Raw genomic sequence first — 16,637 nt, 5'->3', positions numbered from 1 at the left:
GAGGTTGCCCTGTACTGCAGATTGGCTTTCATGTGGTCATGACCACACTACAGGAGGACCTGTAGTATAGAAGAATTTGCTTTATGTTACTAATAATGTTTTTCGACATATTTTAGTTCCTTTTGACCACTAGAAACTTTGTTTTACTTTTTGAGTAAGTAATAAAAGACATCCTGTGACTCAGCCTATGTTTTGGAATCTCAGGCTTTGGAATGTGACTACGTGAGCGCCCATCTGCATGAGTGGATTGACTTGATCTTTGGCTATAAGCAACAGGGCCCTGCTGCAGTAGAAGCTGTCAATGTATTCCATCACCTTTTTTATGAGGGTCAAGTGGATATCTACAACATAAATGATCCGCTGAAAGAGACAGCCACCATCGGGTTCATTAATAACTTTGGTCAGATCCCAAAACAGGTATGAATGTGCTTTTATTATCATTAGTGTGTTCTGCTTCCATTTTTAAGCTCTGCAATATTTCTCTAGATGGTAGACAACCATGTAGTAATTAATTTTTAAACAAATTAAATAAAGCACCATCCGTATTACCCATTAGATTTCATAGATTGCTAGATTATTGCTTTCTCTTCACTTATACAGTCTGAATAATGAGATACTTTTGTTATTTAAACAGAGTTTTACCAACAGATTGTAGGGAATGTTTTCCTGGACCTGCTGAAGTACCAGCATTGGGGCTGGTAGGCCCCAGAGATGGGTTTTCTTTTGGATGCAGAGGGAAACTTGTGCTGACTGTAGGCAGCAAAATGACAAAGTAATATATACACTTAGAAAAGTTCATACTGGCGCCCCTCTCTCTCCCTCTCTCTTTCTCTCTCTCTCTCTCTCTCTCTCTCTCTAACACACACACACACACTCACACACACACACACCACACTCTACAACAGGAGCGAGGTTGAGAGCAGAAGAGTACGTAGGGAGCTATTGTAACAGGGCAGGGGATCAGTACTGGTGCTTTGGGTTAGATTAGCAACGTAGGCATGAAGAAAGCATCCAGCAATTGCTGTGCACCATCTGGAGTCTGGGTAGGAAGACCAAGAGCTAAACCTGTCAGCACTTGGACACTGCAGACCTCGTGTCAGGTTCCATCCTCACTGTAGTAGGCACACAGAAGTGTGCGATGCACCAGGTGTGACTGCTACTCTCCCACCTATCCACCTACGCCAAGTCCCAGAGGCTCTACAATTTGAGCCTCGGCTGTCTTCTGTGTTCTTGCTCTTCATGTCTCTCCTGGAGTACCTTTTTGTAGGTTAGCCAACTTTGAGATCACCTGCATTGACACACAGAACAATGGCAAGGCTTTGTACACGGCAAAACATGGTAGACAGTCAGACAGGTGCTATTGTGTGGTTCACAATACACTCATCCTTCAACAAAGGAAAAGTTTACTTTAAAAAAAATACCTATTGATAACTATTAGAGAATTTTATCAAAATCTTTGTTTGGTTAATCATTTTGTTTCCTGAGAGTTACAAGAACATGAGCTATGTTTCATACCCCTTGAGAAACAAATATTCTGAACAAACAAATCAAGACTCTTTACCATTGCAGTGTTTTTCTGCTACTTTGGAATATAAGAAATCAGCAGAACAAAAAATATAGTTTGGGTGACAACATATTTGTAGGGCATTCTACTGAACCATCCTACCAAATCTTATAGCTGGATATAATGATCCATCTTTATTTATATACTGTGGCCTAGCATAGTACTTTATCTTTATCCTTAGGTATTCATATAAAAATTCTTCATGAACACAGGTGTTAAAAAATAATTGTCAGTCAGATGAAGTTTGAGTGCATTGATTTTTTCTTTTATAAAATTAATACGGCTTAGTATAGAACATGATAACAACCCAAACTTCAGTATCATAAACCTGTCTCTACTTACTAAGGTAAGTTCTCTGACAATCTTCCTACCGTCTTTGAGTTTCTTACCTAAAATGTTAAATGAGATAATATAGTGCCTCATATTTGTTGTAAAGCTTAAGTTAAAAAAATATAATGTTTGGCATATAAAGTAAATATTATCTCTCATTGTAAAGTGTACTTCTTCCCTTGTACCAGTTATTTAAAAAGCCTCACCCCCCAAAGCGAGTGAGGAGTCGGCTCAATGGAGACAATGTGGGCATGTCTGTCCCTCCAGGATCCACAAGTGACAAGATCTTTTTCCATCACTTAGATAACTTGAGGCCTTCTCTAACTCCTGTGAAAGGTATGAGAAATAAACTCAGCTCATGATTTGATAAGACTAATTAATAATCCTAGTTTAACAATTTTAAAAATTGCTTTGTAGCAATAGTGTAATTTGTGTTACAAATGCTACTATCTATGCATTTTGTGCTCAGAATTACTAAATACTTGTTCGTATGTATATAGTTTTCCTGGTTTTTTTGTTGATTTCAACCTGAAGAGGCCAACAAGTTTCTCCTTCTGTTACATTAGTCAAAACTATAAAGTACAAGAATTTTACCATAATCTCAACTTCACCTATAAAGAAATCCATCTTATCTGTCTTCACTCTTCATTTTCAGTAACACATATTCCACCTATCAAATATAGCAGTAAGGGGACCATATTTTTAAGATGACAACTAAAAGATCTCTTATCCAATGATAAAATGGGTAATCTTAGACCATTTTTTAAAGCAGAAAATTTTCCCTTTGAAAGAAAAAGAAAAATATTTGTTTAGTGTATGTGTCAGTCTTAGGGCTTGAACTCGAGGCCTGAGCTTTTTTGCTTGTGCAATACCACTCAAGCTACAGACCCACTTCTGGCTTTTTTGGTAGTTAATTGGAGATTTGACTAGTCTTGCGGACTTTCCTTCCTGGACTGGCTTTTAACCACAATCCTCAGATCTCAGCCTCCTGAGTAGGTTTATAGGTGTGAGCCACTGGCACCCAACTGAAAAACTTGTTTTATAAAGTCTTATGGTTGTTTTACAAAGGTCAAGGATTGGAGCATCAAAGCCTGAGTCATACGATTGGCTCCATGCCACCACTTACTTGCCTCATTACATAGACTGGTCTATACCTACTTCAGTAACTGCCCAGTGAATGGTTTGGAAAACTAGTTGGTTGGCAAATTCTGTTAAGGAGAAAGGAATGTGTCTCCCAGGTAATGCTCTAGGCTGCCCGCAAGCAGTCTGAGGGCTGGCTTTAGCTTGGGAGGCTGAAAACATGGATTGCTTGATGGCCTGTGTGTCCCTGTGACATTGTCAAGAGCATCTGAGATTACTTTGCAACCATAGAGATGCATTCTGGATTGCCTAGAGTGTCCAGAAGGAAGCCTGCATAACACCTATCCAGGCTGTTATCACACCTAGCAGGTCTTGTAGGAGCCTAAAATGGTCCAGGCTATACTTCTGAGGTTATTTCGTCTTAATTAGATACAAGAGTGCTAATTTGTGTGAATATCTGAGGTGACCTTACCACCTCCATGGGGATCATAAAGTTACACTCCCTATCCTATCCTAATGGAATGATTTATTTCTTTATAGAACTCAAGGAGCCTGTGGGACAAATAGTATGTACAGATAAAGGCATTCTTGCGGTAGAACAGAACAAGGTTCTTATCCCACCAACATGGAACAAAACTTTCGCTTGGGGCTATGCAGACCTCAGCTGCAGACTGGGGAACTATGAGTCAGACAAGGTTTGTATTATTTCTTGCTTTTTTACTTGGTCTTATTCTTTTATGGTCTGGAAATTCAGGTTCACACCAGTGGGGAAACCCTCATCCAAAGACTGGCCTGTTGCTCATCCAGTAACCAGAAGAAAGGAAAGATTCCTTAACCTGTTATCAAAATAAGGGATCTAGTAGAGGGGTCAAGCTGCCTACAAAACAGGTCTCCATTAGGAAGTTATGGGATGGGGGCTGCCAATTCCCCTCCCATTCTCTGAATTCCTTTAAGAGATTCTAGCCAGCAAGCCAGGGGCTCACCATTCCTGCCAACCAAGATAGCCTCTTTGGGCAAGTTCTCATCTAGCCCACCTCTGTTTTAAAACTCTAACTAACAGAAAAGTTGCACCCTGATCCTGCAGGCTGCAGCTTTGAATCGCGTAAGTATCTCTGAGCAGCAACAGGCAAGGATTTTGTATCAGTCTGTGTTTGTCCTCTAGGGGACCCTTTCCAAATGTAAGAAGGTTACTATGCTCAGTAACATAAATTGCACTGTAACACCACACCGTTTAGTCCACGTGCTCCTTATTAACATGTTCTCTTTTCTCATTTTCACTGGCTTCAGCAAGCATACCTATTGCCAGATTATCCCCTGCATCTTAGAGGGCATCATACAACTTGAGCATCATTTTCACCAACTGGAGAAAATATAGACCCATTATAAACAAATAGATATTGTTAGCTCCACTACAGTTAGGAAGCTTTTGGGGCCATTCAGCTTCATTGACAATGTCACTGAACTGAACCCAGCCCTGAATGTGAGTGTGTTTGACTGAGAGTGGGCTTCCCCAGAAATCCTTTCCCTTCATGCCAGCTCTGTGCTTTGCATTGTGGGAGTCTGAGTACTTGGCAGCATATTGGTTCACATCTGCTCTGTTTTGTAGGCAGTGACTGTTTATGAATGCTTGTCCGAATGGGGTCAGATTCTCTGTGCAATCTGCCCCAACCCCAAGCTGGTCATCACAGGTGGCACGAGCACCGTGGTCTGTGTGTGGGAGATGGGCACCTCAAAAGAAAAGGCAAAGACCCTCACACTCAAGCAGGTAAGGAGTATGCAGAAAGTGAGAAAGTGGGTACGGTCCATCTCAACTGTCTGCTCCAGACAAGGTGTCCTTAATTCTAAGATAGCCCAACAGACAGAACCAAAACATGTCCTTTTTCAATACAGGATCTTTATATGTATGTAGTACAGGCTGGCCTTAAACTCAGAATCCTCCAGTCTTAGCCTCCCAAAGGCTGGGATTAGAGGTATTCACCACCACACCAGGCCCTAAATATGCCCTTTTACTAGAAGGGCTTTGTTTGAAGAAAAGTAAACCAGAATATGCTGTTTATGAAAGTGACCTAAGCTGTTCCTTTTTTAAAATCTGAAGGAAGTTGTCTTTAGGTAATGTATTTTCATATATTCAAGTGACATGATTAGTGTTCCTTAAACATTATATATATTGAGAATTTTTTGCAAACCATGTTATATTTGCTGTTAGGTCCTATTAATTTCCTTCCAGGCTGACCTCCATTAGATAGCCCACCTGGTCTTAGTTCATTGTTTCTCACCTCCTTAGGACATGCCATACTCACAAATACATTCAGTAGAACTTTGCAGATTCAGTTAATAGTTTTGACCACCCATTTTGTATCTGATTCTATTTTTACTTAAAGCAAGAATTCTTTTATAATTGAGCCATTCTATGATATTTGATTTGTGAATTTATTATAATGTGTTTTTGAAATGTTTTTGTTACATAAACTTGAAAAGTAGAATCATAATACAATCACTTATTAAGCACTGGCTATGATCAATGCACTGTGCTAGGTGTTTTAAAAATATAGAACTCCAGTGTTCATGATCCTTCAAGATGGTTTGTAGGCCATTTTATTCCTGAAACACACACACACACACACACACACACACACACACACACACACACACACACACACACACACACACACACACACACTTGTTAGAACAACAGACCACTCAAACTCAAATTTTTGTTAACACCTTGATTCAAATTCATTTCTGACTCCAAAGCTATTTTAAAGCTAACAATAGTATATTAAATATCCTTTGTACTTTAACCAGCCAACAACTTCATATACTTAGCTGGGTCCTGACACTAGCCATATAAAGAAATAGGAAGTCTCCCTATGAACAAATACAAGGTTGTCAGTGGATTTTACCAATCCATACTGTCCTGTCTAAAATACTTTCTATTTAAAAAGTGGTCTTTTGAGCTGATATGCTAGGCAAGTAGACTTGTTATGACCTGCTGGTAAGCCAGTACATTAAGCCAATATATCCTCTAGGGAGATGGCCTGTTCCAAGTATTTGGAAACTCATAGCAGTAATCTGGGAGTTTTTCTGCAAACACTTGTTTCACACATTGTCTTTTTCCATGAGTCCTATTATTCTTCCTGTTGAAGCCAAGGAGAAAAATCATTGGTCCGGTTTGAAGGCGTTCCCATCAGACAGTGCTGTCCACACCTCCCCTGCAGTGGCAGGACTAGACTGCCCCTGCATCTTCTACTTCAGCCATGTGGTTCTCATCATCTATGTATTTTTTATTTCTAATTTTGATTAATATAATTATTACACAGCATGTATCTTTTTAAATGTTAGATCCTCAAAAAAAAAAACTGAACATGAGTTTCTGACATAAAAGAACAAATACATGGGCTGGGAAGGTGGCTCAGTGGTAGAGCACTTGCCTTGCACGCCTGAGGCCCTGGGTTCGATTCCTCAGCACCACATAAGCAAAAAGAAAAAAAAAAGCCAGAAGTGGCGCTGTGGCTCAAGTGGTAGAGCGCTAGCCTTGAGCTGAAGAGCTGAGGGACAGCGCCCAGGCCCAGAGTTCAGGCCCACGACTGGACCCAAAAAAAAAAAAAAAGAACAAATACAGATAGAAGTTCTATATTGGAGACCTATAATCAATATATCACCATACAGAAACAGTATAAAGAAATCCAGGCTGGATTGTAGCTTCTGCCCTTCATTCCATCCACATCCAGGAAGGGAAGAGCCTCAGGGAGCATCATGACTTCCTCCCCAGAACCCCATTCAAGGCCCCTACTTCCCTCAGCAAGCCTGTCATCTCCGCACACACCCAGGAGCCACCAGAGTCACTTAGAGGACCTGTCCTTGTGGTAACCTGATTTGCTGCTGTTCTTGTTTGCAGGCCTTACTTGGCCACACTGATACTGTCAACTGCGCCACAGCTTCACTTGCCTACCACATCATCGTCAGTGGGTCTCAAGACCGAACCTGCATCATCTGGGACTTGAACAAGCTGTCATTTCTAACGCAGCTCCGAGGCCATCGAGCTCCAGTTTCTGCTCTTTGTATCAATGAACTAACAGTAAGTAGTTAAGCCGCCTGCTGATTGACATTTAGAAAAGAAATTTTTTTCTGCCGAAACTAAGGCACTCATGTTATGAAATAAATGAGCAGAAATGAGAAAAACTATTGAACTGTTTTAAAAACAGAATCCAAAGTTGTCAGGATAGTAGCTTTTTCAAAAATATATGTTTTGATAAAATAAATGCGAGTAAGGTAGCAGAGTTACATTGCAGGAGCCTGCTGGGCCCATAAATGAGAATAAGGTAAGCTTCCTGGCCTAGGACTTATCCATACAGACTATACCCACCAGATGGGGTGGTTTCATTGCGAAGATGGAGTACTCAGCTGGGAAAGCACAAGGGTAGTTTTACAAAGACGGACGCCTTTGTGTCCACACCAGTAGATAGACAGTGCTCCATCGTCAGCTCAGCCCTGGGTATCGCCAGGGGCCAGACTCACCACTTCCTAGCATTCACCCATACCCATTCCCACAACCCCTTTCTCTACACTGGGCCATCCTGCGTGGCAGCAGTTCTTTCTAGCCATGTCATTGCCATAAATAGCTTTTGTTTTCAAAGGACTACTATAGATCTGATCTAGTCCAATATCTTGAAGTCACTTACAGGAAAAGGTAATTTAGTTCTAGTGAATGGCACTGAGAATATAATTGGTAGGAACAGGAACACTCAGCGTGGGGGACATGTGAGGGCAAAAGTTTGGTTTGAGATATATTTCCAAAAGGTATAATTGCTTTCAGAACATTATAGATTGATCATGCTAATGTTTGCACCTAAAATGACTTATAAAAAATTGTGGGTACAAGCCTGGTGCCGGTAACCTGTAATCCTACCTGCTTAGGAGGATGAAAACCAGTCCAGAAAACCACGAGGACACACAGTCACGTACAGTGGAAGCGGTGTATTGTCAGCAGGGGCTGATAGACCAGCTCTCTTGGGATAGTGAGTCCTTGAGAAGGAGGTTTAGTTATATAGTGCCAGGGATGCTAAAGGCAGGCAGTACTCCACAGCTGGACAGACCTGGATAGACAGCATTTCACTGATACAGCTGGAGGCTAGAAATAGCTGTAGATACCTGTAGTTTGGGACTGGGCTGGGGGCTAACAATTGTGGCCAGGTCTGGTCACCTGATTTCAGGGAAAGGGCAGAGGACCAAAGACAGAGGCAGTCAAACCAAAATGGGGGAGGACACACTAACAGAGGATGAGATCTGAGGATTATAGTTCAAAGCTGGCTTCAAGCCAGCTTGAAAAGGAAAGTCTGTGAGACTCTTTTCTCCAGTTAATCACCAGAGAGCTAGAAGTGAAGCAGCTATGGCTTAAATAGTGGAGCACTAGCCATGAGCAAAAATAGCACAAGGACAGTTCCCAGGCCCTAAGTTCAAGCCCCTGGACTGGAACAACAACAAAAAAAAAGTGTATCAATACAGCAAAACTGCTATGGCCCAGCAGTGTGACTAAGTTAGATGCTTCATTCTTCTTATAGTACTTTGGGGGTTGCTCTTAAGTCATGAGAATTTTATTTAATCTAATACTTAACAACTGATCGTCAGCAAGTTGCTTATGCCTTTTACACCCACCGAATTGCAGCAGTACCTGCACATATTCAGAAGTACTAGGTTTTATTTTGTAATGTCTTGGTAACTCATGAAAAGTTTCTCAGGGTCACCCAGTATCTGGCCAGCTTTACTTCCCTTTACCCTTGGTAGGGCCAGAGCTCCCTTTGACCTACCCTGCATGTCTTATGAAAATCCCATATAACCCAGGGATTTGCTGTAATGTACTGTAACTGTGGCCCCCCTGAAGTAACTAAAGGAGGACTTCCTTTCCTGGTGTTGAGCACAGTGACTATCTCGGTCTTCTGCAGGAGTGCGGACCTCTAGTTAAAGCCGGTACTGTCAACCTGAGATGATTCAGTGATCAATTCTGAGGTGGAAACAAAAACACTTAGTAGGTGTTATTTGTTAGGGTGTTGATTTAGTTCTGCCATGTTGGTAGAAAAGTGGAGGGGCCAGACTCACCACAGGAACCGCAGCCAGACCAGGACAGAGAGTGCCGTAGCGTCTTCCTGTCACTGCGCTCCTGCCTCCCCTTTTCCCTCTTCCTCATAGTGGTGCTGCCGTTCAGTGTCTAGTACTCCCTGCATTTGATGACCATCTTCACATCTCCATTTGTTCTCCTGTAACCTGTCACCCAGAATGTCATTTCTAAATCCAGAGTCAGCTGCTTTCAGGATGAGAGATGCAGCACAGCATGGCTTGTAAGGTTTGGGGGCTGCAGAGAACAGACTCCAGACATTAACTGATTTCAGCAAGTTGTTTCTGACTTTTGCCCACCAAAGGTGACTTCAAAAGGTCCTGTCAGCTTAGAGTCTAAGGATTTCCTAGAAGTGACTCAGATATTAGCTTTCTTTCTTTTCCCCTCCCCCCCTCATCCATGATTATAGCAAGATAATAGGGTAGATGTTACCGAGTTACAAAGATTGCATCTTTTTATTTATTGAAGAGAAATAATGCATTTGAATTGAAAATTTTCTCTTCTGGTTTGTGGTCTTTGTGATTGGACTCTTTATGTTAAATCAGTAGAGGTAGATTCCTATCCCTAAATGAAAAGTGTGAATAGATTTTTTTAAGTCCAGAGACTGAGAGGTTATGTGAAGAGGTAGACCAAGGCTTTGGTCTGCTTCTGAAACAGGCCTCCTACAACGTAAAGGAAATGAAGAGCTTTTCCTTCTCTTCTCAGGGGGACATTGTGTCCTGCGCTGGCACGTATATCCATGTTTGGAGCATTAATGGGAATCCTATTGTGAGTGTCAACACATTCACAGGTGGGAGCCAGCATATTGTCTGCTGTTGTGTGTCAGAAATGAATGAATGGGACACACAGAACGTCATAGTGACAGGACACTCGGATGGAGTGGTTCGGGTAAGTGAACTTGGAGAAAGACTTATTAGAATATTGGCTTGAAACTTAACAACACTGTCTGTAGTTTAAGGACATCTGAAGAGGGTAGATTATTTTTTAGCAAAGTATGCTCCAGTTCACACAAGCTTTAGCCACCATATTATCAGACATGGACAACACCAGAAACTCAGCCTCTTCCTCTTAAATAGTTCTGTTGGTGGTCCTAAGTACTTGACAGCTTGCCACACCTGGTCATTTAAATATGATTCACACCATTCTGGTACTGTGTGAACTGCATAAGCATTAGGTTTTACACTATCACGTGGATTCACATGAAAACGTAGTAAAAGCAAGGAGAACCTCTTCCCTCAGAGAATCAGAGAGCCAGAAAATCTTTCCAGAGGCATCGGTCCATTCCTGACCGGGTCTTACATGATTTCACCTTGATGTCTGAATATAGTTATCTTTTTTTTTTTTTTTTTTTTTGTCAGTAGTGGGGCCCGAACTCTGGGCCTGGGCACTGTCTCTCAGCTCAAGGCTCAAGGCTAGCGCTCTACCACTTAAGCCACAGCGCCACTTCCTGCTTTTTCTGCTTATGTGGTACTGAGGAGTGGAACCCAGGGCCTCATACATGCAAGGCAAGCGCTCTACCACTGAGCCAACTTCCCAGCCCTGAATGTACTTTATCTTCTGTTGGGCCTCTACAGAAAAGAGATTCAACATACTATTTACTTTTGTTCAAATTTTTTTTTTCCTCCTCACTTTTTTACCTCTATGTCTCTTTTCTTTAATTGTGCTCTTTATCAGAGAGCAACTCCTTAGTCACAGTCCCATGCTTACCAACAGTGACACTGTTAACTCACTCCCATGCCCATACCCCAGGCGAGCACATACTCTCCCTCTCAGGCTGCTTAATCCCATGCTGTGCTTTACACACACACACACACACACACACACACTCAGTCTGCTTTCTCAAGCATGTGTCATGGCTTTATCACTGTCTAGGACATGTTGTAGAAAAGCTACCCAAGAAAGGTTTTATAGAAAGCAGATAGTAACTTGTGCAGTTAAACCAGAGTCCTTTCTTTCTACCCTGAAACAGCCTAGATTATCACATCCAGGGAAATATGCATAGAAATGAGCTGTTGTACCCAGAGCTCATCTTCATCCAGTCATGTGTAACATTGTTTCTTTAATCTGCATTTTAATTGGTTTTTATTTTCATGCTTATGTAAATGCAGTTTTGGAGAATGGAATTTCTGCAAGTTCCCGAAACACCAGCTCCTGAGCCTGTTGAAGTTCTAGAAATGCAGGAAAACTGTCCAGAAGCACAAATAGGTATTTTATACATGCTTTAAAAAAAGGGGGGGCACTTACACTTGGTTGCTTTCTTATTTTTCTTTCTTTTTTATGATTCTGGATAAACTTACACCGGGTACCATAAACAGGGAACTTGAAGCTGAGCATTGTTCCCAAAAGCGTGAGCCCTGCCTGTGGTGTTAATTCCTTCTCCAGTTCACTGGGCGCTTCCAGTGTAGCCTCCTGTGGACTGCCACATTCCATACTAAACATAGACCTACCTTCTCAGAGTACCAAAGGCTTGGCCTTCACTTCTGAAAATCAAGCAGCCAGTTGCTAAACCAGTTCCGCATCTGTTCTACACAGCCCTTGTGTTTAAGCCATTCACAAAGGCAGGCCAGAGTTCACCTTCAGAGGTCTGAAGAAGTTTTCCAATGAAATAAAGAGCTTGATGATCTCTTTACAAAATAATTGGCAATGGTGCCATAAAATGGGCTTTGTGTTGCTAATCTCCAAAGAAGGTGGCCTCGTAAATGTTCAGCAGTTAAACAAGGGACTGGTCCCACAGAGGACCAGGGCTTTGACTAATCTCTCTGATTAACTTTTATACACTGAGAATTTAGTGTGACTTTGCTATGAGGGCATTCTTAATGGAAAAGGCTTATAATTAGAAAGGTACAAACCACTTTTCTCCAAGACTCATTGTACATAATCTTATTTTTTTGAATGATAACCCCTTGTACAACTAAAGATAATAAAAATAGAATTAAAAAATCCTGTAGCACATTTTAATGCTGGTATTATGCTAATACATGTACATTTCTACATAGTCAAAAAAGTCCCATGTAAAAGGTCATCTAGGTGTTCAGAGACATAGAAACCTAAAAACTCACTTTGATTCAGTAGGTGTTTGAGGGCTATCCGCTACATGTCAGGCATTGGGTTAAGGGGTCTAGCAAGAAGTAGATGACTTTCACTCCCCTTAGCAAAGCCTGTAAGTGAGTAACAGAGGACGATGATAAGTTAGTAATGTGGAGGAAAGGTCAAGTCCAGGTGAGAGACACTGGATACTGTCCTCATCCTTCTGTGTCTATAGTGTGCTGAGAGTTTGGCAAAAGTGGCGTAGAGGCTGAGGGTGTGACACAAGGGTAAAGGGCTTGACTAGCAAGTGGGAAGGCTTAAGTTCAACTCCAATATTGCCAAAAAAAAAAAAAAAAGGGCGGGGGGGGGGGGAGAAAGGGCAGGAGGAAAGAAGGGAGGGAGAGAGCGAGAGAAAATCAACTGTCTCTGGACGATGTAGTACTGTGGGACTTGACCTCTAACAGGGTAAAGAGGGAGATAAGTAGGGATTTACTGAAAAGCAAGTCTTCTTTGTACACCTTAATGTTCACTATAAGCCATCAGGGTGAAAACTATTCAGATCAGTCTGTTAGCCTCCTGATGAGTACATGGGAGGAAAGAACATTTGTCCTGCTGAAAATGTAGGCATGTGTAGTGAGTTTGTACTTACATACTGGCTGTTGCTTTCTCCTTTAACAGTTATACATACTTATCTTTCATAGATTTTTCCCACTCTCGGAATTTACTTCAGGAAAGGGGGGATTGATGTGAGAAAATGGGAAGGGACAATGGGAAGAGGAAGAAAATAGAATCTTTGTGGGTGTGGGTGTGGTGTGTATGTGTGTGTGTCAGTCGGTCCTGGGGCTTGAATTCTGAGCCTGGGCACTGTCCCTGCGCTCTTCAGCTCAAGGTGAGCACTTTACCACTTGAGCCACAGGCCACTTCTGGTTTGCAGGTGGTTAATTGGAATAAGAATCTCACAGACTTTCCCGCCTGGGCTGGCTTCAAACTGCAATCTTCCGATCTACGATTACAGGCGTGAGCATCCAACACCCAGCTGAAAATAGAATCTTAAAGCTTCCATTAGAAATTCATTTTTGTAGTCATTTTCTCTCAAGCTTCTCTCTACTGCCTTGTAAAAACAATGACCAGATAATAATAAAGCATGAATTTTAAGTACCTGAGAGGCAGGTAACTGAGAGGAGTACAGGAGAGGAAGGAATTGGATAAGACATTAAAGCAGTTGTGAAGCCTTGAAAGAAAGATAACATCAGAAAACCACAGACATTGGGGAGACAAGTGTACGCAGAGCCCATGCCACAGGCCAAGCCAGCTGTGAGGAGGAACAGAGCTCTGGGGAGGGGTGTGTGGGAATTGTACTATGCGCCATGAACATGCTAGGCAAGCTACTCCTTGAGCCACACCTCCGGTCCTCTTGTTTATATTTTGTTTTTGAGATTGCATCTTGTGAGCTTTACCTATGCTAACCTTGAACTCACAGTCCTGTTCCTGCCTCCCAGTTAGCTGGGATTGCGGACTTGGTGTGTCCTACCAGTCTCAGAAATTCTGCTTTCTTTGCCCTCTATAATTTTGCTAAAATTCCTAGCTTCCCCACCCCTTTTGTTGCACTTTGCTTAGAGCATTATATCTACTGAGTCTCGCCATGCCATAGAGCAGAAAGGCACAGCAGATAAGGCTGAAGTCTGTAATGTGTCTGTTTTCTAATTCTCCCAATGCGTTCCCCAGGGCAGGAAGCTCAAGACGAAGACAGCAGTGATTCAGAAGCAGAGGAGCAGAGCATCAGCCAGGATCCTAAGGACACACCCAGCCAGCCCAGCAGCACCGGCCACAGGCCAAGGGCAGCCTCATGCCGAGCTACAGCCACCTGGTGTACTGACAGTGGCTCCGATGACTCCAGACGCTGGTCTGACCAGCTCAGTCTAGATGAAAAAGATGGCTTCATATTTGTGAACTATTCAGAAGGCCAGACCAGAGCCCATCTGCAAGGGCCCCTGAGTCACCCACACCCCAGTTCCATAGAAGTGCGGAATTACAGCAGATTGAAACCTGGTAACTTGAAATTTACTATCATTCCCCACTGCCTGTAGTAGTGTTCGGGGGTGGGACTGGGGCACTGGGCTCTGGTTCACCCTAGGCTCCATCCCAGGATGTGTTGTACATCTTGGCTACCCACCAAGAAAGGCCACTTACCATTCCTCTCAATGAAGTTGGTTGAATGTCAGTTCTACAAAGGTATTTGCCACATGCTGACCTTTTATTATATTATTATTATTACTATTATTATTAGAAGAAGAAGAAATACCTCAGACCAAAAAACATATTCATTCGCAAATTATAATAATGGAAAAACTTTTGCAAGTATTAATTACAAATAAATACAAGTGGAGTTGGAGGTGTGGTTCAGGTGGTAGAGTGCCAGCAAGTGTCAGATACCAAGTTTGAGTCTTGTTTTCTGACAAATAAAAAAAAGAAATAACCAAAAATACGTATATTGGCAGGCAACTTTCCTGTAATTGGGTTAGAGACAGGTCTCCAGAATCTTCCTGCCTTGGAGATTTCCCGTCTCCTCAGTTCCTGACTGGGTCATGGTTACTCTTAAGCTAGAATGCTGTCCCTTTATCCCAGCAGCAACAGCTTGGGCTGTCTGCAGACACTCCCTGGCTCTCAGGCCAGCGTCTGATGCATCACATCCATATCTCAGTTCAGTTCGTCTTTTACTTCTCTACCCCAGGGTACCGGTGGGAGCGGCAGCTAGTATTCAGGAGCAAGCTAACCATGCACACAGCCTTTGATCGAAAGGACAACGCACACCCAGCCGAAGTCACAGCCCTGGGCATCTCCAAGTAAGTGCCAAGCTGGCCACTTCCCATCCCCTGTCCCCTCTCAGTCATTATTCGTATAGCCAGGCACTGCCTATCAGCAGTCCTTGCGTAAAGCAAATGCCACATCTGTTCATCTCTGTAGATAAAAGTTTCCTATCAATAGAAGAAACCTGCCAGTGTGTAGATTTTAATTCTGAATTTAAAACACACACACACACTGCTTTCACATAGAACAAGGCAATGATACGCACAAGACATTACGTTGAAAATGAACCTTACAACTTGGGGTGGGGGGGAGGGAAAGTAGGAGAAAACGAGGGAAGAAGTAACACTGTTCAATAAGAAATGAACTCATTACCTGACTTATGTAACTGGACCTGCTCTGTACATCACCTTTACATAAAAATGAAGAAAGAAATAGAGAGGGGTAAATTGGGGCTCCGTCTGGTTTCTTTTTAATAAACTTCCCTGAGGAAACCACGGGGTCTCCCAAGAGGTCTCCATGACCCTCACAACCCAACCCTAGCCCTCCCTGACCACTAGATCACGGCTTCTCATGTCTCCCACAGAGATCACAGTAGGATCCTTATTGGTGACAGCCGAGGTCGAGTGTTCAGCTGGTCTGTGAGTGACCAGCCAGGCCGATCAGCTGCTGACCACTGGGTGAAGGATGAAGGCGGAGACAGCTGCTCCGGCTGCTCAGTGAGGTTTTCCCTCACTGAAAGACGACACCATTGCAGGAACTGTGGACAGCTCTTCTGCCAGAAGTAAGATGGGATGCTTTTGAGATCACACTGAGACTGCCTGGCACACATTCTGACTTGGCTCTAGTGACTCCAGTATAGTACGCTGGGTTGAGAGTTACCAGTCTGTCCTTTCTCCTTGTTCTTGTCTGATACTAGTTATGAAATATTTCTATCATGAAAAGCACAGAAAGAATCATCACAAACATGTACTCCTTCATGATGCAGAGTGCTAATACCTCATCACCTGTGCATTAGAGGAGCTGCTGATATGTGTACATAAACCCTACACAAAGCCTTCAAGTTCTCTCCCTGCTGTCACCAATCATACCCCCTGGCCTGTTGTGTTTAGACTTGATAAGCATGCCTTACTTCTATAATCATAATAATATTTCAGTTTTGCAGTGGTACATCGTACACTTTCTGTACCTTTCTGTTCCTTTTTTTAACTCAGTTTTTTTAAAAAATCCATTCTATGACTATGAGAATTTATTTCCCTTTTGATTTCCTCCTAAGGTTTTTGAGTTACAGTTTCCACTTTATAAATAGTATGAGTAATGCTACAATATACTTATTTATGAATACCCTGCTACAGGCTGAATTGCTTTTATAAGAAATGGAATGAATAGAAGATACGAAGTTTACCTCCTAAGTATTGTTAAGTGGGTCTCCAAACCAGTAGCACTAGTTTCTGCCGCCTCTTAATAGGATCTGAGGCTTCCCAAGGTCTTACTCATGTGTGATGGGGGGCATTTCCCTCTGCTAATCTGATCACTTGTTGCTTTAACGTGTAGAGTTAGTGAAGTGAGATTAGGCACCTCCTTTGTGCCTCTTTGCACCTGGAGTGAAGGTGCCCATTTTCATTTTAGGCATGCCTGCACTCCCCTCCCTGCTTCCCATCTCCTCTCCTTTTTGCCTTGATTTCCTTTTTTTTGTCTTCTATACTGTAGGCTCTATAC

The 16,637-nt window shown here is 42.4% G+C and overlaps 1 protein-coding gene across 1 annotated transcript in view; it reads left to right on the top strand.

The window, feature by feature from the left end:
* The window catches only part of Wdfy3 (WD repeat and FYVE domain containing 3), a 265,342-nt gene that overhangs the window by 244,488 nt on the left and 4,217 nt on the right, over positions 1–16,637 (top strand). Inside the window, exons 57-66 of the mRNA XM_042668429.1 lie at positions 205–417; positions 2,083–2,230; positions 3,515–3,669; positions 4,581–4,739; positions 6,873–7,052; positions 9,792–9,974; positions 11,195–11,291; positions 13,839–14,162; positions 14,845–14,956; positions 15,505–15,702. Coding sequence (XP_042524363.1) covers positions 205–417; positions 2,083–2,230; positions 3,515–3,669; positions 4,581–4,739; positions 6,873–7,052; positions 9,792–9,974; positions 11,195–11,291; positions 13,839–14,162; positions 14,845–14,956; positions 15,505–15,702 — 1,769 coding nt within the window. The remainder of the gene's footprint in view (positions 1–204; positions 418–2,082; positions 2,231–3,514; positions 3,670–4,580; positions 4,740–6,872; positions 7,053–9,791; positions 9,975–11,194; positions 11,292–13,838; positions 14,163–14,844; positions 14,957–15,504; positions 15,703–16,637) is intronic.

This window comes from Dipodomys spectabilis, unplaced genomic scaffold (genome assembly GCF_019054845.1).
Source record: "Dipodomys spectabilis isolate Male_0828 unplaced genomic scaffold, ASM1905484v1 ptg000436l, whole genome shotgun sequence".
NCBI lineage: Eukaryota > Metazoa > Chordata > Mammalia > Rodentia > Heteromyidae > Dipodomys > Dipodomys spectabilis.
This window is presented reverse-complemented; position numbering and strand designations above follow the sequence as displayed.